This window comes from Mus musculus, chromosome 10 (genome assembly GCF_000001635.26).
Source record: "Mus musculus strain C57BL/6J chromosome 10, GRCm38.p6 C57BL/6J".
In the NCBI taxonomy this organism is placed as follows: Eukaryota; Metazoa; Chordata; class Mammalia; order Rodentia; family Muridae; genus Mus; species Mus musculus.
In genome coordinates this window covers 79,850,743-79,876,714 of record NC_000076.6, presented here as the reverse complement: position 1 = coordinate 79,876,714, position 25,972 = coordinate 79,850,743, and the positions used below count along the sequence as shown (strand labels likewise).

Genomic DNA, 25,972 nt, shown 5'->3' with positions numbered 1-25,972 from the left:
ACCTGCTCTATCTGCCATTGCTGTTCTTCTGAGACAGTGTCTTACTCACCTGCAGTCCAGGCTGGCTTGCAATTCATGACAATCCTTCTGCCTCAGCTTCCTAAGCTGGCACAACAGGTTTGTGCTACAATACCTAGTCTGATTTTTAGATTTACTTATTTTATTTTATATGTGTAAGTCTTTTGCCTGCCACTGTGTCTCGTACTACATGTGTGCCTGGTGCACACTGTGAACAAAAGAGGGCACCTGATTCCCTGGGGCTGGAGTTACAGTGAGCCCCATGTGGGTAATGGCAGTTGAACCTGAGTCCTCTGTAAGAGTGGCCACAGCTCTATCCACTAAACCATCTCTCTAGTCACCCAGGACATTCTTTATTCCTTATTTATATATTTATTTATTTTTGAGACAGAGTCTTACTATGTAGCATTGCTGGTCTTTGGCTGTCCTAGAACTCACTATGTAGCCCAGGCTTGCCTGGAACTTACAGTAATCCTGCCTCATCTCCCAGAGTGCTGGAAAGACAGGCTGGGACCACCACACTCTTTTTGTTTTTGTTTTGTTTTGTTGGGTTTTGTTTTGTTTTGTTGGTTTTTCGAGACAGGGTTTCTCTGTGTAGCCCTGGCTGTCCTGGTTCTCACTCTGTAGACCAGGCTGGCCTCGAACTCAGAAATCCGCCTGCCTCTGCCTCCTGAGTGCTGGGATTAAAGGCGTGCGCCACCACCTTCGGCCCACTGTTTTTGTTTTTATTTCTTTTTTTGTTTTGAGTCACAATCTCAGTCTATAGAGCAGGTTATATCAAAACTCACAGCAATTCTCCTGCCTTACGTGACTGAAAACTGCACACACACCACCAGCTCCTCTTTGCTGCTCCTTTTGTGCTGGGTGTCTCTGTATGGCCATCAGGCCTGGGGAGCTTGCTGTTCCCATGAGGAAACTCAGAAAACATGAGGCTGAGGTAGAGTCTGGGAACACAGCAGTCAGTTTGGGGAAAGCATTGAGACAGTGAGAATAAACCCATAATATTTATACGTGAGCCCTGCGGTGCCTGCGTGCTCGTGTTTATATTTGAGCCCTGCAGTCCTGCGTGCTCATGTTTATACGTGAGCCCTACAGCCTCTGTGTGCTCATGGGTCCTTTCAAAGGCCCTTTTTGGTTTTTTTGAAAGAGGGTGTCACTATGCAGGCTGACCCCATGGAATCCCCCCGCCAGTCTCACAGAAAGAGAGAGGAACACAAGCAGGCTTCTTGGTCCCTGAGACCAACCCTAGCTTGACCTGACCTTTGGGGACAGGGTCTCTCCTTGGCTTGCTGCTTGCTGCTTAGGTGAGATGGTGGCTGGAGAGTCCTGGTGATCCTGCCTTCCTCCTGTACCCAGGGCAGAGGGATTCGAACTCAGGTCCTCACGCCTGCAGCACAAGTGCTTTACAGATTGAGACATCGCTCTGGCCTCCACACCACTCCCTTTTTAATGATTTTAAGACAGAGTCTCACTGTGTAGGCCAGGCTGGGCTGGGACTTACAACAATCCTCCAGACTCAGCCTCTTGAATACTGGGACGTCAGCCGTGTACCACTACACTCAGCTTTCAACAGAGAGTTGCAGGGTCTGTCAGCCTAAGTCCCACTTCCCAGTGGGTCACAAGAGTTTGTTAAGGGCCTGGTATACAGTAGGTGCTCAGCAGATAGTGACTATTCCGATCTAACATCTTAGGGCCTCAGTTTGTCCCATCCAGGATGGGGTGGGGTCAACCAGTGGGTACATTTACAGGACTGCCTCTGTGGAGAGGAAACCCTTGAAAACAGCAAGCACTGCATAAGTGCACATTACAGTCCTTTATCCTCAAGGCATCAACTGCCCAGGGTCAGGAGGGTGAGGTGGCCCTGGTGGTTGGACAGAGGAGAGGTGGGACGGGGACGAGGGGGAGAGAAGGTAGAGGACAGCCCCTCCACCCCTGTGTCTTTGTCTCCTTTTGCTCAGGCGCCCAGGGACCTCACCATGGAAACGGACTCCAGCGAGCCGCGGGCACGGAAGGCGTGGGGGCCGAGGAATCGGCGACCGTGAGACGCAGGGAGGCAACTGGAGGCGCGGGGCGCGGGATCTCGCCTTCCCCACACTGCGCCGCGCGCTCCTAGGTCCCGGAGATCAACCGTGCTCGCGCAAGGCGCACAGAAGGCACGCGCAAGGGGCAGGGACGAGACCCAGATTGCGGTCCCCGCGCAGGGCCAGAGACCCTGAGACCCGCAGAGTGGGAGGCGGAGGCGCCCAAGCCGGGGGCGGGGTTGGGGCGGGGCCGAGCGGGCTGCAGAGCGCGCAGACAAAGAGCTCACGCGCCGCACACCGCGCCCGGGCCTCGCGTCCCTCCCACGCGGGGACCCTGGCTTTGTGTCCGCGCTTTGCAAGGGACTCCGCCCTCCTTGCTCCCTCCAGGTGAACGAGCCGCGTGCGCGCGCGGGGGCTCCGGCCTCTCCCTTCCCCAAGTTCCCCCTCTGCTCCAGCCTCAGTTTCCCCGAGCCCTCTTGGCTAACCCTTATCTCCCCACCTGGAGACTCCATCTGCGCAGCTCCTAGTCTCCAGCCTGCCTTTGTCCCCCTGCAATCTCGGCCTACAGCGCCAACGTCACCATGCTTGCTATGAAGGAGAAGAATAAAACGCCGAAGGACAGCATGACACTCCTGCCTTGCTTTTATTTCGTGGAGGTGAGTGGGGGTCGCGGTGAGAGATCTTCGTGGCAGGGAGCTTCTGAGACCGTCCACTTCATGCTGCAGGAACAGGAACCCGCACCGCGGAACCAGGCCACCTGGAGTTGAGATGGGGATGAGGCTGGTTCCAAAGGCACAGGGTTTTACAGGTCGAGTAGGAGTTGCAAAGCCTCAGAAAGGTCCTTTAGAATGTGGGAACAGATGGGGGAATGCTAGGATGCTGGGCGTTCCTTTAAGGACAGGGTTGAGAAGCTCAATTGGGGGCGGGGGGGTGTGTGCTGGAAATTGGGGCATTGGAGGTGAACAAGCCCCAACTAGTGAGGGTGGGTGGGTGCTGGGTACTTGGCTCTGCAGTACCCGAGGTGCGTCTAAATTCAAGCACTCTTCTAATGGCATGACTGTGTGCCCCACGCCCAATCTCCACCAGAGCTCGTCAACCCCTCGGTGAATCCAGACAGCTGTGGTGGAGAGCTGAAAGCATCTAAAAATAGAAAACAATAAATGCATTCACTTGGTGCATACTAAGTGTGGAGGGTTGCGGTTTCCTTTGAATGGCAGAAGCTGTGAGCCAGGCAGAGTCTCAGAAGCCCCTGATCAGGCTGGAGCCCAGCCTTCTGTCCTCAGCAGGTGACCTGTGTGAGCCACAGAGCATTAGGGGGAATGCTTATGTCCCAACATGACATTTAAGGGTGACTATAGCCCACTCCAAGGCTCTGCCCAGCCCCTCAGACCCACTCTCACCAGAATCCTTTGAAATCTTTCCAGAATTTGCTTTACAGCTATTTTTTTCCTCACTCAATTTAAAATGATTTTCATGTATGTCTTTAGTGCTGGCTACAGAATCCAGGACCTGGAGCTTAGACCTGAGGTCTACACCTGACCACGCCCCCACCCCACTCACTGGGGAATCCTAGGCGGGCCTCCACCCTGACCACACCTCCATCCTTTACTGGTGGATTCTGTGCCCCCAGTTCCTCACTGGGGGATTCTAGGCAGGGGTTTCTACCCTGACCACGCCCCCAGCTCCTCCCTGGGGGATTCTAGGCAGGGGCTCTACTGCTGAGCCAGGTCCTCAACCCCAATCTGAGATTTCACTCTGCAGCCTGGGCTGGATTGGAGTTTGAGATGTATCCAGGTCAGGATCTCAGCAGCTTTCCCGTCTCCGCCTCCCAGGTGTTGGACATGCACACACCACCATGCAGAGCTGAGATCTGAAATCCCTTTTGAATTTGTGTGTAGGTGCTTAGGAGCGCGTCCCCCCCCCCCCCACTGATGCGTATGTTGAGCCAGAATGTAGGAGGAATGATGGGTGTTTTCCTCAATTGCTTTCTTATGGGGCTAAAAGCTTGCTAGTGTCTGTGTGTCCTCACCCTGCACACCCAACTATGGCCACCTTGCTTTGTGGTGCGGGGGTCTTGAGGCACGTGCAAACCAACCGTTCACACCCCCCAAGGAAGTTTTCCTCTAATATATTTTTTAAGGTTTTAAAATACTTATTTAGTGTGTGCGCATGCGTGAGCGTGTAGGTGCGTGTTCTCGTGTGTGTGTGTGTGTGTGTGTGTGTGTGTGTGTGTGTGTGTGTGCTTGTGTGTTTGTGCATGCACGCATACTTGCCATGGGTTTCTCTGTATAGCCCTGGCTGTCCTGGAACTCACTTTGTAGACCAGGCTGGCCTCGAACTCAGAAATCCGCCTGCCTCTGCCTCTCAAGTGCTGGGATTAAAAGCGTGCGCCACCACGCCCGGCTTAGCCAGAGCTCTTAAGCACTGAGCCATCTCTCCGGCCCTGTTCTGTTTCTGTTGAGACTGATTCTCCTTAAGGAGCTCAGGCTGATCCAGAAGTCAGAGCCATTCTCCTGCCTCAGCCTCTCAAGTACTAGGATGACAGGCATGTGCTGCCACCACTCCAGGCAGAGGGAAATGAAGCAGTTCACACGCCCTGCTGTGTTTGCCCACACTGGCACCTGGCACCGTGCGAGCAGCAGATCTTAACCAGAGTGCGGACCTACGGCTGTCTTCACACACTGTTTCTTTATCTTCAGTCCAGATGCTGGTTCCCTTCTGTTGGGAACCGAGGCTCCAACAAACACGGAAACTCTTACATGGAGAAGAGCATGTAGGAGCTGACAAGACAGCTCTGGTAAAGGCCTCTGCAGACAAACCTTGGGTCCCTCGGACCTGCCCGCATAATGGAAAGATAGAATAGATTCCCACCACTGTCCTCTTTTCTCCATGCCCATTCACATACACACGTGCACAAATAAAGACAAGTAGTAACTGAGCAGGGCGGTGGAGGCGCACGCTTTTAATCCCAGCACTCAGGAGCCAGAGACACACAGATCTCTGAATTCAAGGCCAGCCTGGTCTACAAAGTGAGTTCTAGATCAGCTACATAGTGAGACCCTGGAGAGAGGAGGAGAGAGAGGGAGAAGGAGGAGATAATGTTCTCACAGGTCACAGCCTCCTACTGTATTCTGCATGAGACTTTTTAAACTACATGGAAAACTCAGGGAGTGGCTTGCTGAACACAGAAGACAGTGTCAAACAGAGCATTCCTACACATGTGGTCAGCAGCGTTATAAAGCGTCATCACGGTCTCAGGGACCTAGATTGGCCTCAAATTCTTTTTTTTTTTTCCCAAGATTTATTTCATGTATGTGATTACACTGTAGCTGTCTTCAGACCCACCAGAAGAGGGCGTCAGATCCTATTTCAGATGGTTGTGAGCCACCATGTGGTTGCTGGGAACTGAACTCAGGACCTCTGGAAGAGCAGGCTGTGCTTTGAACCGCTGAGCCATCTTTTCAGCCCCAGCTTCAAATTCTTTATGTAGCTGAAGCTCATCCTGAACTCCTGATCCTCCTGCCTCTCCCTCCTTAGGGCTGACGTTTCTGCATGCACTGAGCCCCAGCTCCAAGTCCAGACTGACATTTAGTCATTGAAACAGGGGCTCAGGGCTGGTGAGATGGCTCAGTGGGTAAGAGCACCCGACTGCTCTTCCGAAGGTCCAGAGTTCAAACCCCAGCAACCACATGGTGGCTCACAACCATCTGTAACGAGATCTGATTCCCTCTTCTGGAGTGTCTGAAGACAGCTACAATGTACTTACATATAATAAATAAATAAATCTTTAAAAAAAAAAAAAAAAAAAAGAAACAGGGGCTCAGCACGTAGCCCTGGCCAAATGCTGGGATCAAAGGCATATACACTACCATTGCCCAGTCCTGGCCACTTAATTTTTATTCATGTTTATGGCTGTTTGTCATGAACACCACATGCATGTGGGAACCTGTGAAGCCCAGAAGAGGGCATGAAAGTCCCTGGAACTAGAGTTACAGAAGGTTGTGAGTTGCCCTGAGGATACTGGGAATCAAACAAACCCAGTTCCTCTGGCAAAGCAAGCAGTGGGGCTGGAGAGATGGCTCAACAGTGCACTGACTGCTCTTATGAAGGATCCAGGTTCAATTCCCAGTATTCATGTGGCAGCTCACAACTGCAACTCTGTGGATCCAGTTCCCTCACACAGACAGACATGCAGACAAAACACAAATGCACATACAATGAAAATAAATTATTTAGATCTGAGAGAGAGAGAGAGAGAGAGAGAGAGAGAGAGAGAAAATGACTCTTAACTGCTGTGCCATCTCTCTAAGCAGCCTTGGCCTTGATTTTTTTTTCCCCCCAATACAGGGTTTCTCTGTGTAGCCCTGGCTGTCCTGGAATTTGCTCTGCAGAACATGCTGGCCTTGAACTCAGAGATTCTCCTGCCTCTGCCTCTGGAGTGCTGGGATTCAAAGCATGTACCACCACTTCCCCATGGCTTTGATTTAAGGCTATGTCCAGGCCTCTGTTGCCAACCCTTTCCAGTGGCTCACACTGGCTGCCCACCTGAGTGCATCTTGCTGTCTATTGCCGCCTGGCTGTCTGGACTCTTACCTGTTTACTTGAATAACTCTCACCTTTGAGCCAAGAAAACTTAAAAAAAAAAAAAGGTTTTTTTTTATTTAAATATTTGGACACAGGGTCTCATCCTGTATCCCTGCCTGGCCTGAAACCTGTGAAGGCCTCTAATTCACAAAAATCCTCCTGCTTCTGCCTCCTAAGCGTTGAGATGACAGCTTTGTGCAAGACACACCCCAAAACGACTGTTATTCCTTCCTGTTTTATAGCTGGGGAAAGTGGGGCACACAACAGACCCCAGGCAGCTGTTGTCACCATTTCATTCATCCAGCTTGGACCTTGCGCACAGTAGGAGGTCAATGAGTGCTTCCTAAGCTGCCGGTGACTGTCCACAGCTGCATCTCCAGCACTCAGAAGGAGGATGAAGGAGAATCGGGAGTTCAGGGTTAACCTCAGCAGCTGAGTGAGTTTGAGACCAGCTGGAGGTGCTACAGAAATGAATCAATAAATTGGATGTTCCTTTGCCATTTACACAGCTCCCTCAGGCCACTTTTCTCAGTACCTTCGGTGACAGTCATTGCTCTGCTTGACCCCAAGAGCTCTGCTTTCAGGAGCCATGGCTCCCTATTCTTTGGAAGGGAGCAGTGATGCTGGCATCGTCCCCTGGAGTGGTGGGGACACACACCTGCAGGGTAGAGAGGACGCAGGTGTGAGTAAGGAACTTCAGCACCAGCCACACACTAGGTGATGAATGCCGAGGAAGGGACATGGAAATGCCACTAGGGAAGGCGCTCTAAGAAGGGCTGGTCAGCAGGACTGACTAAGGGCACATCCTGGTAAGGGGTGGGGCTATGAGCAGAAACCTAGGGAGGCTGGCAGAGAAGTAGGAATGGATTGTATGTGTGCATGTATGATGAGTGGATGAATAGAAGGACGGATGGAAGATAGGTGAGCAGTGGACAATGAATCGATGAATGCATGGGTAAGTGAATGATAGGTGGATGGATGGGTGGGTGGGTGAGTAGGTAGAAGGATGGGTGGATGGGTGAAAGGATGGATGGACAGATAGGTGGATGGTAGAAGGGTGGGTGGATGGATGGGTGTGTAGTTTTAAATCTTTTAATCTCACTTTTAATTTTTTAAAACACTTTACCCTTTTTTTTTTGTCTATCACCTACCAGAGGTAGTGGAACAGAAAGAGTATTGTGCTATTGGGAAAGTAGACTTGTTTGGAAATGGGTTTGTTTGTTTGTTGGAGTAAATCTTATCTGTATTGTCAGGAAATTAGTAGTTTAGCTTATAGGTCAGTAGCAGCAGCTCAATCCAATTGTAAATCTTGTAAATACATTATAGATCGATATATTAGTAGTCTAGTTTAGTAGTGTCGAGATAATAGTAGTGGTGACACAACCTAATGGAAGCAGTCAGGCCTTAGTCAAACTGGCGTAAGTTAGTAGGAGGGACACCAGGAAGAGTCCTTCCTTGTGTCTTTTAACAAAGTGGAGATGAGTGAAGACAGAGATGAGTGAAGACGTGAGACTAAGAGGCATTGTAGAGCTGGCTCTATCAGTAATCCCCAAAGTCTATTGAGTCTTATTTACACTCTTCAAACATTACATGTCTTATCTTAGTACGTGAGCTTGTCTTAGCAAAGCTCTACATGAATGTCTATCAGCTGACATTACTTTGTCTTTTTGTTTTGTTTTGGTTTTTGGTTTTTCAAGACAGGGTTTCTCTGTGTAGCCTTGGTTGTCCTGCAACTCACTCAGACTTGCCTCGAACTCAGAAATCCACCTGGGTCGGGCAGTGGTGGCGCATGCCTTTGATCCCAACACTCGGGAGGCAGAGGCAGGCGAATTTCTGAGTTCGAGGCCAGCCTGGTCTACAGAGTGAGTTCTAGGACAGCCAGGGCTACACAGAGAAACCCTGTCTCGAAAAAACAAAACAAAACAAAAACAAAAACAAACAAAGAAAAACAAACTAGAAATCCACTTTCCTCTGCCTCCCAAGTGCTGGGATTAAAGGTGTGCGCCACCACTGCCTGGCAACATTACTTTGTCATTTTGCCCGAGTTCGAAGAAACAAGAAGCCATCAATATATTACTAGAATTATATATTACTAGTAATTACATCAATATATTACTAGAAGTTTTTATTGTATTTTTAGAGTCTTTTATCATGTGTCTTTTAATGTGTTTGCTTTAGTAAAACATCCTTTTACCCGTAACTGATTTAGTGAAGCACTTCTTTACAAGTCTGTCTTTTAGTAAAACAGTTTTTTTACCAGTGTCCATTTCAAGAAAACATTCCTTTACATGTTTGCTCAGCAGAGCACCATCTGACACAGCTGCTTTTCCAAAACCCCTTCAGTTTCCGTTTGATGGTGGCAGATAGGTCTAGGTGCTGATGAAACCCCTGCTTGGGTACAGAATGGCTCTTTCCTCCTATGTATAGTGCAGCTGCAGGGATTAGGGTGTGGATCTGTGGGCCATGCCAAGCCTATGGTGGGCTGGCCAGTGACCCAGGCCACTGTATGACCCCCCAGCTACCCATCGTGGCTTCCTCCATTGTGTCTCTGTACTTCCTGGAGCTGACTGACCTGTTCAAGCCGGCCAAGGTGGGCTTTCAGTGCTACGACCGCGCCCTGTCCATGCCCTATGTGGAGACAAATGAAGAGCTGATCCCATTGCTCATGCTGCTGAGCCTGGCCTTCGCTGCACCTGCGGCCTCAGTGAGTACTTCTGCCGGGGCCCCAGGGGCTTGAGGCCCTCACTGTGACCTTACCTGACTTATCTGTCTCTGGGGGTGCAGATCATGGTCGGCGAGGGCATGGTCTACTGTCTGCAGTCCAGGCTCTGGGGCCGTGGTCCAGGGGGCGTGGAGGGCAGCATCAACGCTGGTGGCTGCAACTTCAACTCCTTCCTCCGGCGCACAGTGCGCTTTGTGGGTGAGTGGCTGCGGAACTCCCTGATCCTGCCTTGAAGCCCATTCTTGGGGCGGGGGTGGGGTGGGGTTATGGTGTAGACAGGCTTGGGGGAACACCCCTCCCCCCTGCTCCCTTCCCCTGGCCTGGCCCTCTCGTCCTCAGGTGTACACGTGTTTGGCCTGTGTGCCACGGCTCTGGTGACAGATGTCATCCAGCTGGCCACCGGCTACCACACACCTTTCTTCTTAACGGTCTGCAAACCCAATTACACCCTGCTGGGCACTTCCTGTGAGTCGAACCCTTACATCACACAGGACATCTGCTCTGGCCACGATACCCATGCCATCCTGTCAGCAAGGTGCGTTGGATGCCCCCCTCTCCCCAACACCCTGCAGTGGGTGGGTGGGGAACTCAGGCCTGGAGTGGCTGCCCCCAGACCAGCAGGACTGACATGGTGCCTGTTGTAGGAAGACCTTCCCGTCCCAGCACGCCACTCTGTCAGCCTTTGCTGCTGTCTACGTGTCGGTGAGTGATGGACCCCGATGCTGCACCCTGTGTCCACCTGTGGGCAGCAGCTAAGACCTGACCCCGCCCACCCGTTGGCTAGATGTACTTCAACGCGGTTATCTCGGACACCACGAAGCTGCTGAAGCCCATCCTTGTGTTTGCCTTCGCCATTGCTGCGGGCGTCTGCGGCCTCACACAGATCACCCAGTATCGAAGCCACCCTGTGGACGTCTACGCTGGCTTTCTTATCGGTGCTGGCATCGCTGCCTACCTGGTGAGGGTCTCGGCTAAGGAGGAGGCCTGAGGGAGGTGACAGGGAGCAGGGAGGCTGAGTGGCAAGAACATCCAAGGAGTCTGGTTGGTGGCCTGGGGCCTGAGGGAAGGACCATCCTGTCACTGTTTCTGCATAGTCCCATTAGCCATAGAATGCTGGTGCCTCCCTGTGGCCTGCAGGTGCTGTCCCCTGCTGGATAACAGCCTCATGCCAGCCCTTATCATCCCTAGGCCTGCCACGCTGTGGGCAACTTCCAGGCACCACCTGCAGAAAAGGTTCCTACCCCAGCTCCTGCCAAGGACGCCCTGCGAGCGCTGACACAGCGGGGCCATGAGTCCATGTATCAGCAGAATAAGTCTGTCAGTACCGATGAGCTGGGCCCTCCAGGGAGGCTAGAGGGCGTGCCTCGGCCTGTGGCTCGAGAGAAGACATCTCTTGGCAGCCTGAAGCGAGCCAGCGTGGATGTGGACCTGCTGGCCCCACGTAGCCCCATGGGCAAAGAAGGCATGGTCACCTTCAGCAACACACTGCCCCGGGTCAGCACGCCCTCGCTGGATGACCCTGCACGGCGCCACATGACTATCCACGTGCCCCTTGATGCCTCCCGTTCCAGGCAGCTTATCGGTGAGTGGAAGCAAAAATCCCTGGAGGGACGTGGCCTGGGTCTGCCTGATGAAGCCAGCCCTGTGCATCTGAGGGCCCCAGCAGAGCAGGTAGCAGAGGAGGAAGAGGAAGAGGAGGAGGAGGAGGAAGAAGAGGAGGAAGAGGAGGAAGAGGAAGGGCCTGTTCCACCCTCACTCTACCCTACTGTCCAGGCTCGGCCAGGCCTTGGGCCCCGAGTCATCCTGCCTCCAAGGCCAGGGCCCCAGCCCCTCGTACACATCCCTGAGGAAGGCGTTCAGGCTGGAGCTGGCCTGTCACCCAAGAGCAGCAGCTCATCAGTGAGGGCCAAGTGGCTGTCAATGGCTGAGAAGGGTGGGGGCCCAGTGGCTGTGGCTCCATCCCAGCCCCGGGTGGCCAACCCACCCAGGCTACTACAGGTCATCGCTATGTCCAAGGCGGCAGGGGGCCCCAAGGCTGAGACAGCTTCGTCCTCCAGTGCCAGCTCCGACTCTTCCCAGTACAGGTCCCCGTCAGACCGTGACTCTGCCAGCATTGTTACAATCGATGCCCATGCACCTCACCATCCAGTGGTGCACCTGTCTGCTGGCAGCACACCCTGGGAGTGGAAGGCTAAAGTAGTGGAGGGTGAGGGTAGCTATGAGCTGGGGGACCTGGCACGCGGCTTCAGAAGCAGCTGTAAACAGCCTGGAATGGGCCCGGGGTCTCCAGTCAGTGATGTGGACCAGGAAGAACCCCGGTTTGGGGCAGTGGCCACTGTCAACCTGGCCACTGGGGAGGGTCTGCCCCCACCAGGTGCAAGTGAAGGGGCCCTAGGTGCAGGCAGCAGAGAATCCACCCTAAGGCGCCAGGTGGGCGGGCTGGCAGAGAGAGAAGTGGAGGCTGAGGCAGAAAGTTATTATAGGAGGATGCAGGCCAGGAGGTACCAGGACTAAGCCTGGCAAAACTGTGATGGGGATTAGGGGAGCTGGGGGTGTCTACAGCCCCACCAATAAAAACTTATGCTATTACGTGGTCTGGAATTTTTTTTAAGATTTAATGTGAGTACACCATAGCTGTACTGATAGATGGTTGTGAGCCTGCCTGTGGTTGTTGGGAATGGAATTTAGGACCTCTGCTCACTCAGGCACAAAGACTTACTATACATAAGTACACTGTAGCTGACCTCAGACACATCAGAAGAGGGCATCAGATCTTATTATGGTTGGCTGTGAGCCACCATGTGGTTTGGACTTGAACTCAAGACCTTTGGAAGAGCAGTCGGTACTACCCTCTGAGCCATCTCACCCTTGTCATCCTTTGTGCTCCGTGGTACCACCCCCCCCCCCCCCCCACCGCCCAATGACAGGCAGGAGTGTAAGACACAGGTGTTTATTGAATCCAGGCCCAGCCTGGCCTACAGCTCAGAATGAAGGGCTCAGGGAAGACAGAGGTTATAAAACTGCTTTAATGGAAAGCCCCCCCCCCCTTCCCCAATACACCATCTGGGATGGGGTAGATGTGGCCAGGGCTGGCCCCAGGACAATACTGAGCCTGTAGTCGTTACCAAAATATACATCTGTCACCATAAAAAACTGCTGCACCGCCTCAGCCCCACAGGTATAAAATCATAAATATTTACACTCTTCCACGCCTTCCACAGAACCAGGGTGCAGGGAACCCCTCCCACAGGAACAGGCTAGGATAGAGGTGGCTGTGCAGGAGGACATTAAGGCCTAGAGGTCAGCCCCTCAACTGGGCACAGTCAGAGGCGGGCAGAAAGCTAAACTTTGGTCCAAAATTTTGAAGGTAGAAACCCACAAGTCTCAGAGCTTTTTCTCCAGCCCTGGCCTGGGCCCACCTGCAAGTTGGTCACTGGAAGGAGCTCAGGGGACATAGAAGCTCAGAATACACACATACAATTGTATCATTGCTATAAAAAGTTACTTAAAACTATATCTCTTGCATATAAATGGAAAAGATTCGGGTATTTGGTCAAGTGGAAATATTGCTAGGCACAGGTGTCTGTGACCACACGGAATAGAATACAAAGGTCACAATGAGGCTCGGCAGCTGAGGATGGCCTGGACCCTCCGGGCTGGCCAGGGACATGGGAGAATCATGTCACTTGATTATAAGGGTGTAGGGGAGTGGCCCCAGCTCTTGCACAGCATTGGGGAGCCTATGTATAGGCCACCTGGCTCACCTGCAGGTCTAGAGACAACTGGTGGCCTTAGAGGGTGGGTGTACGGCCATGAGGCACGCTGGTTTGTAAGGCACAGAAAGCGGCTATGTTTGGGGCACCGCTGTGGCCTCACGCCTGAGCCCCTCAAGGCATGGTGCTGGGATTGACTGGGCCTCTGTGGTCCAAGCCATTTCCTGCCACTGCAGAGTGGGCTAGATTTAATTTTTTTAAAAACAGGTAAACTGATCTCTCTTTAAAAAAATAAAATCTCTGGTCTGTAAGGTCACTTCAGCTGCTTTTTAAAGTGGCTTTTCTGGAATGGTGGAAGCTGATGCAGGCCCACAGGCACCTAGATGGTGGACTTGGAAAAGGACACTCGCAGGTGGTGGTTCTCGCCCAGGTCATGGTTGTGCAGTTCAATCAGCGCCTGCACAGCCTCCTCCACAGAGCCCATCTGGATCAGTGCCATCTTGCGGTCCTTCCTGCAGGGGTGGAGTGGGGGGTAGTCAGCTAAACCTGCAGGTTTGGGGTAGGGTTAAGGGTGGAGGACGAAAGGCAGGGCTTTACTCACTGGAAGAACTTGAAGCCTTTGACCACACCACCGTTGCTGGAGAAGAGGCTCTTGAGGTCGTCCTCTGACACAGAGGGCCTGCAGAGACAGACGGGAGCCATCGGCCTGGGCTCACACGGGGATGGGGTGGGGGAGATCAGGAGCCCTTCGTGGCCCACCCACAAACAAGACCTCTGGCTGACTTACGGGATGTTGGAGAGGTGCAGGGTAGCTGAGGGTGGAAAGATGTTCTGGAAGTTCTTGGAGCCTGGTTTCTTGAAGCGGTGCAGCGGGGAGCTGCCATAGTCCTTGGTCAGGCCCTGGTCCTCCTGACCCTCCCGAGGCAGCTGCACACTCTGATGCTTGGACAGTGTAATGCGCACTGACTTCCCGTGCAGCTTGTGCCCGTTCAGGTGGCTCATGGCTGGACAAAGGGTGGAAACCATGAGCAGCAGGACACTCTGCCCACTGGTGCCCTACCCCCAGGTGCAACCAAAGCTTCAAGCACAAGCCTGTGCCCTGTGGTGGTCCTTACCCAGCTGGGCCTGGCTGCCGTCTGCCATCTGCACAAGTGCGTTCTCCTTCTTATTGAACAGGATCTTCACCCGCTGCACATCACCGTAGACGCCTTGGAAACCCAGGGTAAGAGTCTTTAAGCTGTCTGGTCTCCTAACCTCTCCCACCCACTCATTACCCACCCGTCGAGTCCCCAGCTCCCAGTGGGCCAGGTCTGTTTAGTGGGCACTGGGAGCCTGTGTCTCACAGCCCAAGGCCTGCTAACACACGCTGCGCTCCGGCAGTCTCAGACTCCAGACAGCTGTCAGAACAGCCACGATCACATGCTACTGACACGCTTAGCTCTGGAAGCATGCAGGGTGGTAACCATGCGTGTCTACTCAGTACAATCCGCAAACCGGAAGCAAACCACGGACCGAGGCAGAAGGCCAAACACAAACTCAATAGTACATAGCAGGGTGTAAAATAACCAATTAAAACGAAACCAAGGTAATAAAAGGGAGAATAACATACCGAAGAGAATAAAGAGGCTTTGGGGTGTGACTCTCTTTAGAGACAGCAGAGGAAGGCAGCAGGGGACAGGGAGAGGGAGAGGTCAAGGGGGCGAGTGCCAATCGTCCACGAGGAAGACAGTCCCCGCAGGCGAGCAGGTTCATGATGATGAAGTTGTCAGGATGTTAATATTCAAGGGCAGGTTGGTTTCCGGAGAGCGGGTTTGAGAGGGGAGTTTTGTTTTTATTGATTTATGTTTTGTTTGTTTCAAGCAACAACAGGAAGCAGAAGAACCGTGCAGTCAGTTGGCAAAGAAATTCCGGATCAGGCAAGAAAAAAAATGGGAGGGGAGGGGAGGAAAGAAAAAAGTAGCAAAACACAGGTCAGTAAATACGTAGGAAACGAGGCAGTGTTCTGCACGCACGCACGCACGTACCCACACACTCTCACACACACACATTCACACATGCAAGGAGAAGCACTGCACGCAGGCCGGAGGACCGTGGGTCAGCACTGCGGCTGAGACTAAGGACTGAGGCAAGGAGTGGTGCCTGTTAGTTCCCAGGTGGCAGGCTGAGCTCGGGACTCAGGCTGAGCCAGAGAGAACTGGCTGGAACAGGGCCGGCATGGAGCTCCACCAGAGCCAAAGAGCAGCCTGAGGCACTGCGTGCACAGACCTGTTCCTGGAAAGGCAATGCTGAGCCTCAAGGGCTACCTGGGCTCTACAGAGCACCAGCCAGAGACTGCCTGGTCAGCACAAGCCTGAGCCACCACCTCCCTTCCGACCGGCACTCCCAGGCCTCCTTGCCATGCCCCAAATTAACAGACTGTCTGTACAGCAAGAAAAACACCGCGGCTCTGAGCACTGAGGGCCAGGGTGCGAATGGAGCTGAGAGGAAAACAGAAAACCTCAGAGCAGCTGGGAAGGAGCGGAGGCCAGCAGTGGCAGATAGAGGGGCAGCACGCCTATACCCACACGGCGCCTGGGACACCCAGAAACCCTGCTTGCCATCCAGTATGCTCCCCCACCCTGACTTGTGGTCAGTCAGCACCCCACCACTACTCCATGTATAAGCAGAGCACAGCAATACCCACATACCTCAGGGTTCAGATTGCTGACCAAAAGGACAGAATTCCCAGCACCTGCCAACCCTGGGATGGCAATGCGGCTGGCCGCAGCAGCAGCAGCAGCAGACGGGATGGCCAGGGGGGCCAAGGCTCCATGGACATTAGGGACAGAGAGGCCTGCAAAGGAAGATAGTATAGATGTGAGCCTGGGTGTCTACACCAAGATGGGACAGGTCTCAAACACAGCCACGAGGTGTCGCCTGGCTATGGCCTGCACAAGAGGCCACACTGCCTGACTCCACGGCCAGTCCTGGTGTGATCAGACTGCATGCGCCCAATAGCACAAAAGCTCTGGTTGACACTGGCCCTCTGCAAGCAGGGCCTGCCACAGATCTGCCCGGCTGTGCACGCATGCGGCGCCCATTCCTCCATGCATGCTCCGGCGGCACGCGGAGGCCAGAGGCCCATGCTCCTCAGCTCTGGAGGCCACTTGCTTACCAGGCCATTAAATTCAATCTACTAGGGACACTGCGTCCTCGTCCTCGCCAGAGGTGCTTGAAGGGAACCAGACCAAAGACTGAGTGATTAGAGGCTTGTTGGTAATGCCAGCACAGGGCACCTGGCCCAGCCCTGCCTGAGACTACCCTGCCCTAGCTGCCTGTGGATGCTTCTGGAGGCCCCTTCCCCTCTCCCCAGAAGGAAGGGGGCCTGGGGCCTAACACTTGGGGCCAGTGGCATCCCGGTCTATGGACAGTTATGGGGCTGTGTGGGCATGCAGGCGCTGGGGTCAGGATGAGCGTGAATACCTGCGGCCTGAGGGATGGCAAAGGTGGGAGGGAACCCGGCTCCTGCATACGGAGAGGCTGACATTATGCCGGGCGCACCTAGAAACAAACAGACACTAATCACTGCACCTCACCTCACGGCTGGGCCAGGCACGGGCAGGACTGCTGAGTGGCTGGGCTGTGCAGTGCCAGGGTGCCCTGACAGCTAGGTGGCCTGTCCCACCCCTGTTCATTTGGTGTGTCTCAGTACAGCATCTTACCAAAGGCTGCTGCCATGGTCTGGTCTAGTGAAGGCTGGCTGTCTCCAGAGGGCAGGTCAGGTCGAGTGTAGTCTCTGCTCTTATCATTGTTGTACTTGACATTGAGACTGGTGAGCTTGGAGAAGTCGATGCGCAGCGTGCAGCAGGCGTTGTAGATGTTCTGGCCATCCAGGGACTGTGGGGAGCCATAGGTGAGTGCGTGGGCCAGTCATAGGATTGCCCACCCAAGCAAGTCCTACTCACCAGCTTGGCATGCTGGGCGCTCACAGGGTCAGCATACTGCAGCAGCGCCTGGAACTGGTTGTTCTTGGTGAACGTGATGATCTTCAGGACGGTGCCAAACTTAGAGAAGATCTGCAAGAGAGGATGTGTGAACTCTAGCTGGGGCCGACCAAGTGGGAATCCAGGCACCAGGTGCAGGGCACGCACTCACCTGGTGCAGCACGTCCAGGGTCACTGGGTAGAAAAGGTTTTCCACAATGATCCTGAGCACTGGGCTCTGCCCTGCCATTGCCATTCCTGCATCCACGGCAGCAGCGGACGCTGCCAAGGCCAGGTTTCCAGACTGGACGGAGTTTACAGCCTGCAGGGCTGCCTGGGCACGCTGTGGAGGAACCACCATGAGCTGTGACCCAGGCCTGAGGGAGGAGCTTGGCCACCCACCCACCTGCCCAGCAGACATACTGCCTGGTTGGGCGAGCTGTCGGTCTTGAGCTCTTTGTGGTTGGAGAACTGGATGTAGATGGGCTGTCCACGAAGCACTGGCGCCACCGATGTATAGTAGTTAACCATAGTGTTGGCAGCCTCCTCTGTGTTCATCTCAATGAAGGCCTGGTTCTTCCCCTTCAGCATGAGAAGGTTGGTAACCTTTCCAAAGGGCAGCCCTAGGGAGATGACCTCGCCCTCAGTGACATCGCTGGGCAGCTTTCTGACATGGATGACTCTGGAAGGGACTCCTGCGCTCCTGTTGTCACCTTTGAACTTCTTGCTATCGTTTCCATTGGCTGAAAAGGGATAGGTGCACTTGGGAGGCTGCATGCGGGCCTCCTTCCTGCCTCTGCCAGGTCCTTTCTCCCAGCTCGCCCTGTACCTGTCAAGGCAGGACTCCCTAGGGCACCCAGGCACTCTTACCTGCTGAGGCAGAGCTGCTCATGATGAAGGGGCCGTTGCTGACACACGTGGAGAAGAGCTCGTCGGATCCCCGCTGAGAAGAGAGCATGGAATCTTAGTTCCAGGCTGATTCCTTTCCTGCATTCCCATTTGCACGGTGGGCGCCCCCCCCCCAGCCTTTGGCTTTAGTGCTCACTACCAGCTACTGCTGTCACTTCTAGGGCCCTGTGCCAGCAGCCATGTGGGAGGCCCCTTCCTGGCGGGTTGTCTGTCTAGAGTGCACAGCTGTAGGCCTCACGGTACCCTCCCGGCAGAGCTGCTTGGCAGTTTCCCCAGAAACAAAGTGGGGCCCTGCTGCTGCCCCAGCCCTGGTGTCCTGTCATCTTCCAGAAGGAAAATGGACTATGCTTATACCCGTGAGTACCATCCAGGGGTATAAGCAGCTCACTCGGGACCTCCTAAACTGACCCCATGGTAAGGAGACACCCCCTTCTTAGAAGCAATTTATTCATTATTTTAGCCGAACCAACCCTGGATATCACAGAAGAGATTTCAACCAGGACAGCAAATGAGGCAGGACATGGCGCCTCAGACAGAGGTTTCATGAGACAGAGCTCTCTGGCTGTCCACTCCCAGGCAGCCAAACCCTGAAGGTAAACACTCAGGGACTCAGGACCATATTCATCCAAGGACCACCCCCCTTACCCCACCGCCCCATCACTGCCCACCCAACACTGTCTAGGGCACTGGTCTGGATCCTCCAACAATGCCAGCCTATGAAAGAAGCAGGACACCCATGGTGAACTGACAGGTCTAGAGACCTCACAGCCAGCACCTGCCATGCCCACTACTCACCCTAGGTGGAAAGGGTAAACTAAACCCAAGCATCTCACAACCTGCACCATTCTGAAGCATCCTACCCAGTCCTGGCCATACTAAGGTCTCAGGAGCAAGGACTGCTGATGGGGTCTTGGACTTGCCCCGCCTGTAGACAAGACCATGACATGCAAACTCAGAATCTCATGTCCATATCACTTGAGCTGCAAAATCCACTTCCTTCAGGCCACCATTTATTTACCCATGAAGTCCCTTATGCTGACCTTAGTGGGGGTGGCTTCCCTCTGGGCAGGGCAACAGAAGCAGTACTTACTTCCTGCAGCTCTGTTCCTGGCAGGCTGCCAGAGCCCTAACAGTCTCCCCATAGACGCCAGGGAGCCCACTACAGTCAGAGGAAACTCCAGCCACGTAGGCCAACAGCCCCACGCATCTAGGCAGACAAAAGCATATGATGCCACAGCACAGGAGAGCCCCTGGTCAGCCCAGCCTTCCCAAATGCTTGCCATAGAGATAGATAGTCCCAATCCACTCGCAGTCCCAGAGCAAGAAGCCTGGCCCACGTATTCACCTGGAGCTCCCTGCTAACTTGCCCAGTATGCCATCTGCGGCTAGCTAGAATTGAGTCCCGTGTAGACAAGTGGCCATGGGGCAATCCAGGTCAGCAGCAGCTTTGCCCAGACAGTACTCTGTCACCTGCAGGTCTGGACCTAAACTAAGTGGGGCTCCCTCCCCCACTGTTGAACACACACTTATCTGAGGGAAGATCACCAGGCAGATGGAGACAGCGTCCACTCACAGAAAAGTCAAACTAGTCCAGACAGCAGCCTGGTAGCAAATCAGATGGCAGCAGCTGAGATGGCCTTTGACGGAGAAACCCCAAACTACAGGCAAATCTAAATAGCCCACCTAACACAGTAAGACCAATCCTGACACAAACACATCTGCCACACCATTTCAAGACAGCATACCTGCAACCCTTCTAGCTCCAGGCTTCAGCCCAAAGTACCGTTGAGACTGAAATACACTTACTGTCTGTCTCCCCAGACACTCAAGAAGCTGAGGCAGGAGTCACCCGCTGGAGAGCAGGCCTGAGAACTGCCTGGACAGCACAGGAAAACAACACCAAATGGGTGGTAACTCAGTCTCACCTTAGAACATGCCACAGCCTTTCAAACCAAACCCACAGAGGAAACACCAAATGGAGTGTCCACAGGCCTGAACTCACTGCTTAGATGAAGGCAGCAGGGCAGGACAAGGCAAAGCCAGCCAGAAAGAGGCCAGCACAAAGACAGAATCACCAGACCCACAAAAGGGTCCTAAGCCCTCAAAACTCTTGGACGGCAGGTCTACATGCATCCATGCTATCTTCCGCCTCCGAGTCTTTGTAGACCCTGGACTAAGGCAGGCTCCTCTGCAATAAGCAAGCCTTTACTCTGACTACAATGGGGTACAATGCCAAGCTAGAGACACCTACCTTTGTACCGACTGCTATGTCTGGGACGATGCTGTGGAGAGAAAAGTAGACATCAGCACTGTGTGGCCTGTAGGGCCCTCTGCCAGTCCGGCTTAGAAAGGCAGGGAAGTGAGCCATCCATTGAGTCTCAACTTGAAAGAGGGCCATCATTGTCCTTGAAGACCCTCCCTTCTTCCACACAGGACCCAGACCCTGCCTTTCAACACATTAAATCCAGTTTTAGTACAGGAAAAAAAAAAAAAGAAAAGGAAAGAAAAAAAGCCCAGTTTTTATAAAGCATACCAGTGACCTGGGTCAAAACTCAACTCCTGAGCATCCTACAACGCCAGGGAGCCTGAAATATAGGTAAGGAGCAGCCCAAGACAGTGCTTCCTGATGGGGGCTGGGAGCTCCTCCAGGGCCACACTGCTGATGGCAGGCAAAGTGGCCTTGTTACCATTTACAAACCAACAGAGCTGCCGGGATACACCCTAGGTTACTGATCAACCCCAGCCCCTCGTGACTGCACCCTGCCGCCTCACACCTAGCCTGCTTACAGGCAGCAGCAAGCCTACCACAGCTGGCAGGTTACCAAATGGCTCTCAGGGGTCTGCCTCGTGAAGGGATTCCACCAGAAGTGGTGGCTGGGGTATGTGTAACCCTCTGCTTGGTTTACTGTTTTCAAAGAATCTTTTGCGACATTTCTCTGCACTCCCTTCTAGAACTCACTTCGATCTGCCTATCTCTGGCAGGATTAAAGGTGTGCACCACCACACCCCGCTCAAAGATCCTCGGTAAGTTGCTCAAAGGAGGCAACTGGAGACTCCTGTCTGTCATCTCAGCACTTAGAAGGCTGAGGCAGGAGGACTGCCATAGGTACTCAGCTTGAAGCTAGGCCAAACTACTTTTCAGAATCGTGTTAAAAGGAAAGCCGCTTACTAAGCCTGGTGACTCAAAGCACTAGGGAGGTTAAGGTGGGGAAAATCAGGAATTCAAGGCCAGTCCTTATCCAAAAGCCAAACAAAAAGTTTCAACAAAAAAGTCGGGGCCTGGTGACGCAGGCCTTTAGTCCCATCACTACGCAAGCAGAGGCAAGCGCAAGCAGATCTTTCAGACCAGCCTACAATGAGATCCGGTCTCCAAAACAAACCGAAAACTACAAAAAGTTGCCAGTGGAGGGGGCATCCGGGAAGCATGTGGGAGATACGGATGCCAGGCCGGCGCCCACACCGGAGACCGAACTGAACCTCACTCTGGCCCACCCGCCCCTCCAATGGGGGGCCCTGGAGGCCTCCTCCGGACACCTCCCCCCAGGCGGGAAGGGCGGGCGCGTTCGGCACAGGTCCGCGCGCGTGCCCGCACCAGGGCGCGCGCCCTACTACGCGCGCGCACCCGGGGTCGCATGCGGCGTGCGAAGCGACATTGCTCGGGGCACAGGGCGAGCCGGCCGGATTGGAGCACGGCAGGCGGGAAGGATCGCAGCGGCCGAGCCGCTCCGAGTGAGCGCGTCTCACCGGAGGGAGCGCGCGTGCACGCGGAGGGCGGGAGGGGGGCGCTGGGTTCCTCCGGATGAACCGCGCGGGCACCGGAAGTGCGCTGGGCGAGGGGCTTAAGGGGAGCCGAAAGCTGGGTGCGGTCGCCCTAAGCCAACCGGCTTCCTTAAGGGCCTCAGACGCCCGGGATTCCGAGCGCGCCACGCGGAACGAGGCCACACGCACGCGCCCATTGCAGCGGTTAGAGGGATCGGCGGGGGCCAAAAGTCCACGCGCGCGGCAGCGATGGCTGGGACGGAGTGGTGAGCGGAGCGGCGTGCGAGGGGCGCGGCAGGACTTACCCGTCCATGGCACACGGAAGAGACCCGCGGGGAACGGAGCGGAGGCGCAGGAATAGCAGAAACCGACCCAACGGCTCCGAGTTATAGACTCACAAGATGGCGGAGACGCCCGCACACGTCCCCCGCGCGCGATCCTCATTGGTTCCCGCTGCGGTCTGTGGGCGTGGTCAACCCCGCCTGCCCCCGCCAGGGCCTTCTATTGGTCAAAAGGTTACTCCAAGGGCGAAACGCATCCAGACAGCAGACAGCTGTTGGGCGGGACGGCCGTCAGTCAAGACGGAAGACGGAAACGGCCGGTGGGGGAGGGGGAGGGAGTGAATGAGTAGACGCACGTGATACCATCTGAGCCAATGAGCGAGCCTTTGTTCGACCCGTGGGACGCCATCTTGAGAGTGGGTACGTGGCGGGTCAGACGCAGAGAAGCGTGCATTCTGGAGGTTGCCTCCATATTGCAAGCAGGCACTGGAAGCCGTTAGCCTCCAACGTGAGAGTAAAGCAAGCTGCTTCGCCATCTTAGAAGCGGGCAGAAAACCCCGTATTGCCCTAGCTTGCTTGTGGTCACGTGGCCAGAATTTGGCCTTTCAACCGAGTTTCTCCTGGACTAGATCGCAACGAGGTGGAGGCCACGTGCTTCATAGACGCAGTCGCGACTAGATTGTGAATCATCTCTTTCCGTCTTTTGTCTACCCACAGCAGCCAAGCTCCATCTGTGTCGCAGGGATGGGGAAACCGAGGAAAGGAGCCGCAGTGTGGCTGGTTCTGCCTAAAGCTGGGGAAACGAGGCTACAAACTCAGCAGCCGCAGAATCCACTGGAGGGACGAAACTCCGCCCTCTTGTACCTTCACCCCAGCAGCCAGGATTCTGCCTTCCAGTCCTGGGGTATCACAAAGCAAGACGGGTTCTCCAAGGCCTAGTGCAGGCTATAAAACAGATCCTTTGGTAGGACTCCCAAAGGCACAAACTATCCGGATTCTTGTCTGCCTGGTTATCTGCTAAAAAAAAAAAAAAAGCCAGGCAAGGGGGAAAAGTTTCTCCTCCGCCCTGCACGGGAGGTGAGCCCAGAGCACTGGCCTCCCTTTTCTGTAATACAGGGCTCGTGGGAGGCGGGGCAAAGGGGCTGGCGGCTATACTGGTTTCCTTGCAGATCTGGCCAGGGGCCCAACAGCCTTGGAGCCCCAACGCGGGCTTGGTGCCAGAGGATTCCAGCCTGGATTAGGGGCGGCTGCCGATTTCCATGGAGGCCGCGCTGGGAGTGAGGTCTTTCAGGCCCCAGCCAGCCGGCACAGCAGCTAGCTTGAAGGCCCAGAATCACTAATCAGGACCGTCTCGCGGATTTAGAAAACACATACACACACACAACAAGGCATAGGATTTGAGCCCTCTGGGACTCCCATCAGGTCCTGGCTGGACCATCAGGGATAAGGTTGGCTGCCAGTTTTTGTTCTCTGGGTGGCTGGTGCCAAGCAGGAGCCCCACCCTCAGAAGCTAACCTGCACGGGTGGCTGCCAGTGAAGTTGGAGGCTGCTCATGTCCAAGAAGCACAGGTCTACACTAGCAGAGTTTGTTGAAAGCCATTTCAGAGACCTCCCAGAACCTTTCTTATGAAAACGGTTTGTGTGTAGCCCTGGCTATACCGAACTCCTGCTGGCCTCTAAGGCCCAGAGATCTGCCTCCTGAGTTAATGGCCAGCCCCACCACGCCTTGCTTCCCGGAACCACTGAATGGTCTTGTTCACCTTCAATTCCTTATCTGCTTCCTGATCCGAATCAGACCTCCATTACCCAGTGGGGAACATTTAATTCCGAATCCCAACCCCTGCGCTGCAGAGACCCAGCCTGAGGCTGGCCTCACATAGATCCACTGCCCCTGCTTCCTGAGTGCTGGAATCAAAGGTGTGTGCCACCATGCCCAGCTAGAATTGTTTTTGAGACAAATTCTCAACTTTGTGACCCAGATTGTCCTGGAATTCATATCTCAGACTGGCCAGCAGTGATTGTCCTGTTTCCGAATCCTGTGGTGAAATGACAGGTCTGTGCCTCTATGCCTAGCCAGAGTGAGTTCAAGACCAGGTTGGTCAACATAGTAAAGAGGGCAGGGGGAGGGGGAACCTCTGCTTTGAACCCCCCAAAGAGGGCCTAGGGGTGTGTCTCCGGGGTGGAACCCCAGCCTAGAATTCCCCAATGAGTTGAGTGTAGCTCAGGGGTGGAGCCCCAGCCTAGAATGCCTCAGTTAGGGGCTGGGAGTATGGCTCAGCATTAGGACACTGGCCCAGCACACAGGAGATCCTGGCTTCCTTTTTCAAAGCTGCCAGAGCATATTTTAAAAACGATTAATGTTCTGTGTTGCTGCTGTGATGCAGCGCCCACAATGGACTGCCTCTAACGTCACAGATGTGAGCCTTGCATCTGGAGCCCAGAAGTCTGAGGCCGGGCTTTGCACAGGAAGTGCCTTTTCTGTCTCCCAGATTCTGGAGCTCCAAGTGTCCGGGACTTGTGACAGAGTCCCTGTGTGTGCTTCTGTCTTCAGACTGTCTCCTACTAAATCCGGCCTGGATAATTTCAGTTTCGGGACCCTGAACTGCATCTACAAAGAACCTTTGTGGTGCTAGGGCTGGAGCTCACTCCCACCCCGCCCAACTAGACCCGTGTTTGCTGCTCACTGATCACGCCCAGGGCCCCAACCATCGCTGGTCACAGTAACCCATCTCAAGGTTGCGAATGGCTTAGGAAGCCTGCACCCCAAATGTCCTCAAGTGGGCTGGCTTTTGGGAGAGAACCATGGTTTAGTGAGCAGTCATTTTTACTGCCTCCCTGTCTCTGCAGAACACCTGTTGGGGAAGACACTGCATTGTTTAGCTCTTCCACATGGTTGGCCTGACTTTGTCTCCAGCCTGCCCAGCGCCCACCTCAGCCTTGCCAGCTGCTGCTCATGAATGATTGAGGTGAGGAGGGACAGCTCACCTGGCCTTTGTCTGAGAGGCACACTAGCCTGCTTGTTACCAGGGAAAGTGATACTCCCCTGTAGGAGGAGATGGAGGCAGGGAAGAGGGGCCCTCAGAGCCAGGGCCAAGTGAAACTCTCAGAACAATACAAGGAAGATAGACACAAGCCTCAGTTTATTCCTCTATAAAAGGGAAACAAGGCCAGTGTCTCCACCAAAGGAAATCGTCTACAGGTTGTTATTTCTTGTTTGTTTGCCTTGCTGGGGATGGAGCCCAGGACTTCAGAACTGCTGAGCCCCTGTTGTCATGGTTACTGGGGATCTAGGAAGGAACCTTAAAGGCTGAGACCCTCCTGTCTTAACCTCTCAGAAACATGACCTGACTAGCCTGGGCCACCACACCCTCCTGCTTGTGTGTGAATTATAAATTTTTGTTTGTTTCTTTGTTTTCAAGACAGGGTTTCTCTGTGTAGTCCTGGCTGTCCTAGAACTCTGTAGACCAGGCTGGCCTCGAACTCAGAAATCTGCCTGCCTCTGCCTCCCAAGTGCTGAGATTATAGGCATGCACCAGGCGTGATGGCGCACACCTTTAATCCCAGACTTGGGAGGCAGAGGTAGGCAGATTTCTGAGAGTTTGAGACCAGGCTGGTCTACCTGGGAAGATCCAGACCAGCCAGGGCTACAGAGACTCAAAACAACAACAACAAAACTCTTTTTTTAAAGTTGTATATGCATGGTGTTGTATAAGGATCCCTTCCTCGTTTCCCAAATCTCTACTGGACAGTTTAGTCCAGGGTCAGGGAGTCTGGGCTGAGGAGATCCACTGAAGGGAAGTTTCACACTTTTACCCTTCTAACCCCAGGGTTCAAGGAAGGTCCCGTGAGGTGAGTTTCGTCCCTGAGCCCCGCACAGTAGAACATGACTGCTGTGTGCCACAGTGCATGAGCCCACAGACACACGGAATAACTAGATGCTGGGAACAAAAAAATTGTTCTTGAAGATTCAGGGGAACTCAGAACTTTCAACTCTGCACCCCCA

The 25,972-nt window shown here is 54.0% G+C and overlaps 2 protein-coding genes, 1 long non-coding RNA gene and 1 other non-coding gene across 12 annotated transcripts; 2 read left to right on the top strand and 2 right to left on the bottom strand.

Moving 5' to 3' along the window:
- The first annotated feature begins 1,756 nt into the window (after positions 1-1,756).
- Plppr3 (phospholipid phosphatase related 3) lies at positions 1,757-16,240 on the top strand. Of its 5 annotated transcripts, NM_001170935.1 has the most exons (9): positions 2,081-2,695; positions 9,142-9,327; positions 9,408-9,543; positions 9,685-9,880; positions 9,990-10,047; positions 10,130-10,303; positions 10,534-10,927; positions 14,235-14,280; positions 14,919-16,240. In NM_001170935.1, the coding sequence occupies exons 1-9, from the start codon at positions 2,621-2,623 to the stop codon at positions 15,016-15,018; spliced, it is 1,365 nt and encodes a 454-aa protein (NP_001164406.1). In that variant the 5' UTR covers positions 2,081-2,620; the 3' UTR covers positions 15,019-16,240. The 5 variants fall into 5 exon arrangements, 4 of the variants coding, with proteins under 4 accessions (XP_030100879.1, XP_006513549.1, NP_001164406.1 ...); XM_030245019.1 differs by lacking the exons at positions 14,235-14,280; positions 14,919-16,240 and adding an exon at positions 1,757-1,859 and having other exon boundaries at positions 1,977-2,695; positions 10,534-11,934; XM_006513486.4 differs by lacking the exons at positions 14,235-14,280; positions 14,919-16,240 and having other exon boundaries at positions 2,002-2,426; positions 2,608-2,695; positions 10,534-11,934.
- Ptbp1 (polypyrimidine tract binding protein 1) lies at positions 12,280-22,283 on the bottom strand. Of its 5 annotated transcripts, NM_001077363.2 has the most exons (14): positions 21,994-22,283; positions 20,181-20,211; positions 17,891-17,963; positions 17,444-17,763; positions 17,193-17,363; positions 17,003-17,113; positions 16,760-16,934; positions 16,521-16,598; positions 15,746-15,891; positions 14,668-14,701; positions 14,174-14,266; positions 13,846-14,062; positions 13,660-13,737; positions 12,280-13,570 (listed from the first exon to the last, which is right to left on the bottom strand). In NM_001077363.2, exons 1-14 carry the CDS (start codon positions 21,999-22,001, stop codon positions 13,438-13,440), a joined length of 1,668 nt encoding a protein of 555 aa, NP_001070831.1. In that variant the 5' UTR covers positions 22,002-22,283; the 3' UTR covers positions 12,280-13,437. The 5 variants fall into 5 exon arrangements, 3 of the variants coding, with proteins under 3 accessions (NP_001070831.1, NP_032982.2, NP_001269942.1); XR_003948622.1 differs by lacking the exon at positions 14,668-14,701 and having other exon boundaries at positions 21,994-22,122; NM_008956.3 differs by lacking the exon at positions 16,521-16,598.
- Positions 14,063-14,128, bottom strand: Mir6910 (microRNA 6910). Its single transcript, NR_105875.1, has one exon. It is a non-coding gene; the product is annotated as a microRNA 6910 (primary transcript).
- On the top strand, positions 21,744-25,338 carry E130317F20Rik (RIKEN cDNA E130317F20 gene). The gene has a single exon (NR_029447.1). It is a non-coding gene; the product is annotated as an RIKEN cDNA E130317F20 gene (long non-coding RNA).
- The last annotated feature ends 634 nt before the right edge of the window (positions 25,339-25,972 follow it).

Coding starts and splice junctions, on each gene's coding strand:
- Plppr3 (XM_030245019.1), top strand. CDS start 2,621: ATGCTTGCTATGAAGGAGAAGAATAAAACGCCGAAGGACAGCATGACA. Junction 2,696..9,141: donor CTTGCTTTTATTTCGTGGAG/GTGAGTGGGGGT, acceptor ATGACCCCCCAG/CTACCCATCGTGGCTTCCTC. Junction 9,881..9,989: donor CATGCCATCCTGTCAGCAAG/GTGCGTTGGATG, acceptor TGCCTGTTGTAG/GAAGACCTTCCCGTCCCAGC.
- Ptbp1 (NM_001077363.2), bottom strand. Junction 17,114..17,192: donor CCCTGGACGTGCTGCACCAG/GTGAGTGCGTGC, acceptor CCTCTCTTGCAG/ATCTTCTCTAAGTTTGGCAC. Junction 14,702..15,745: donor TCAGCAATCTGAACCCTGAG/GTATGTGGGTAT, acceptor CTGTCTCTAAAG/AGAGTCACACCCCAAAGCCT.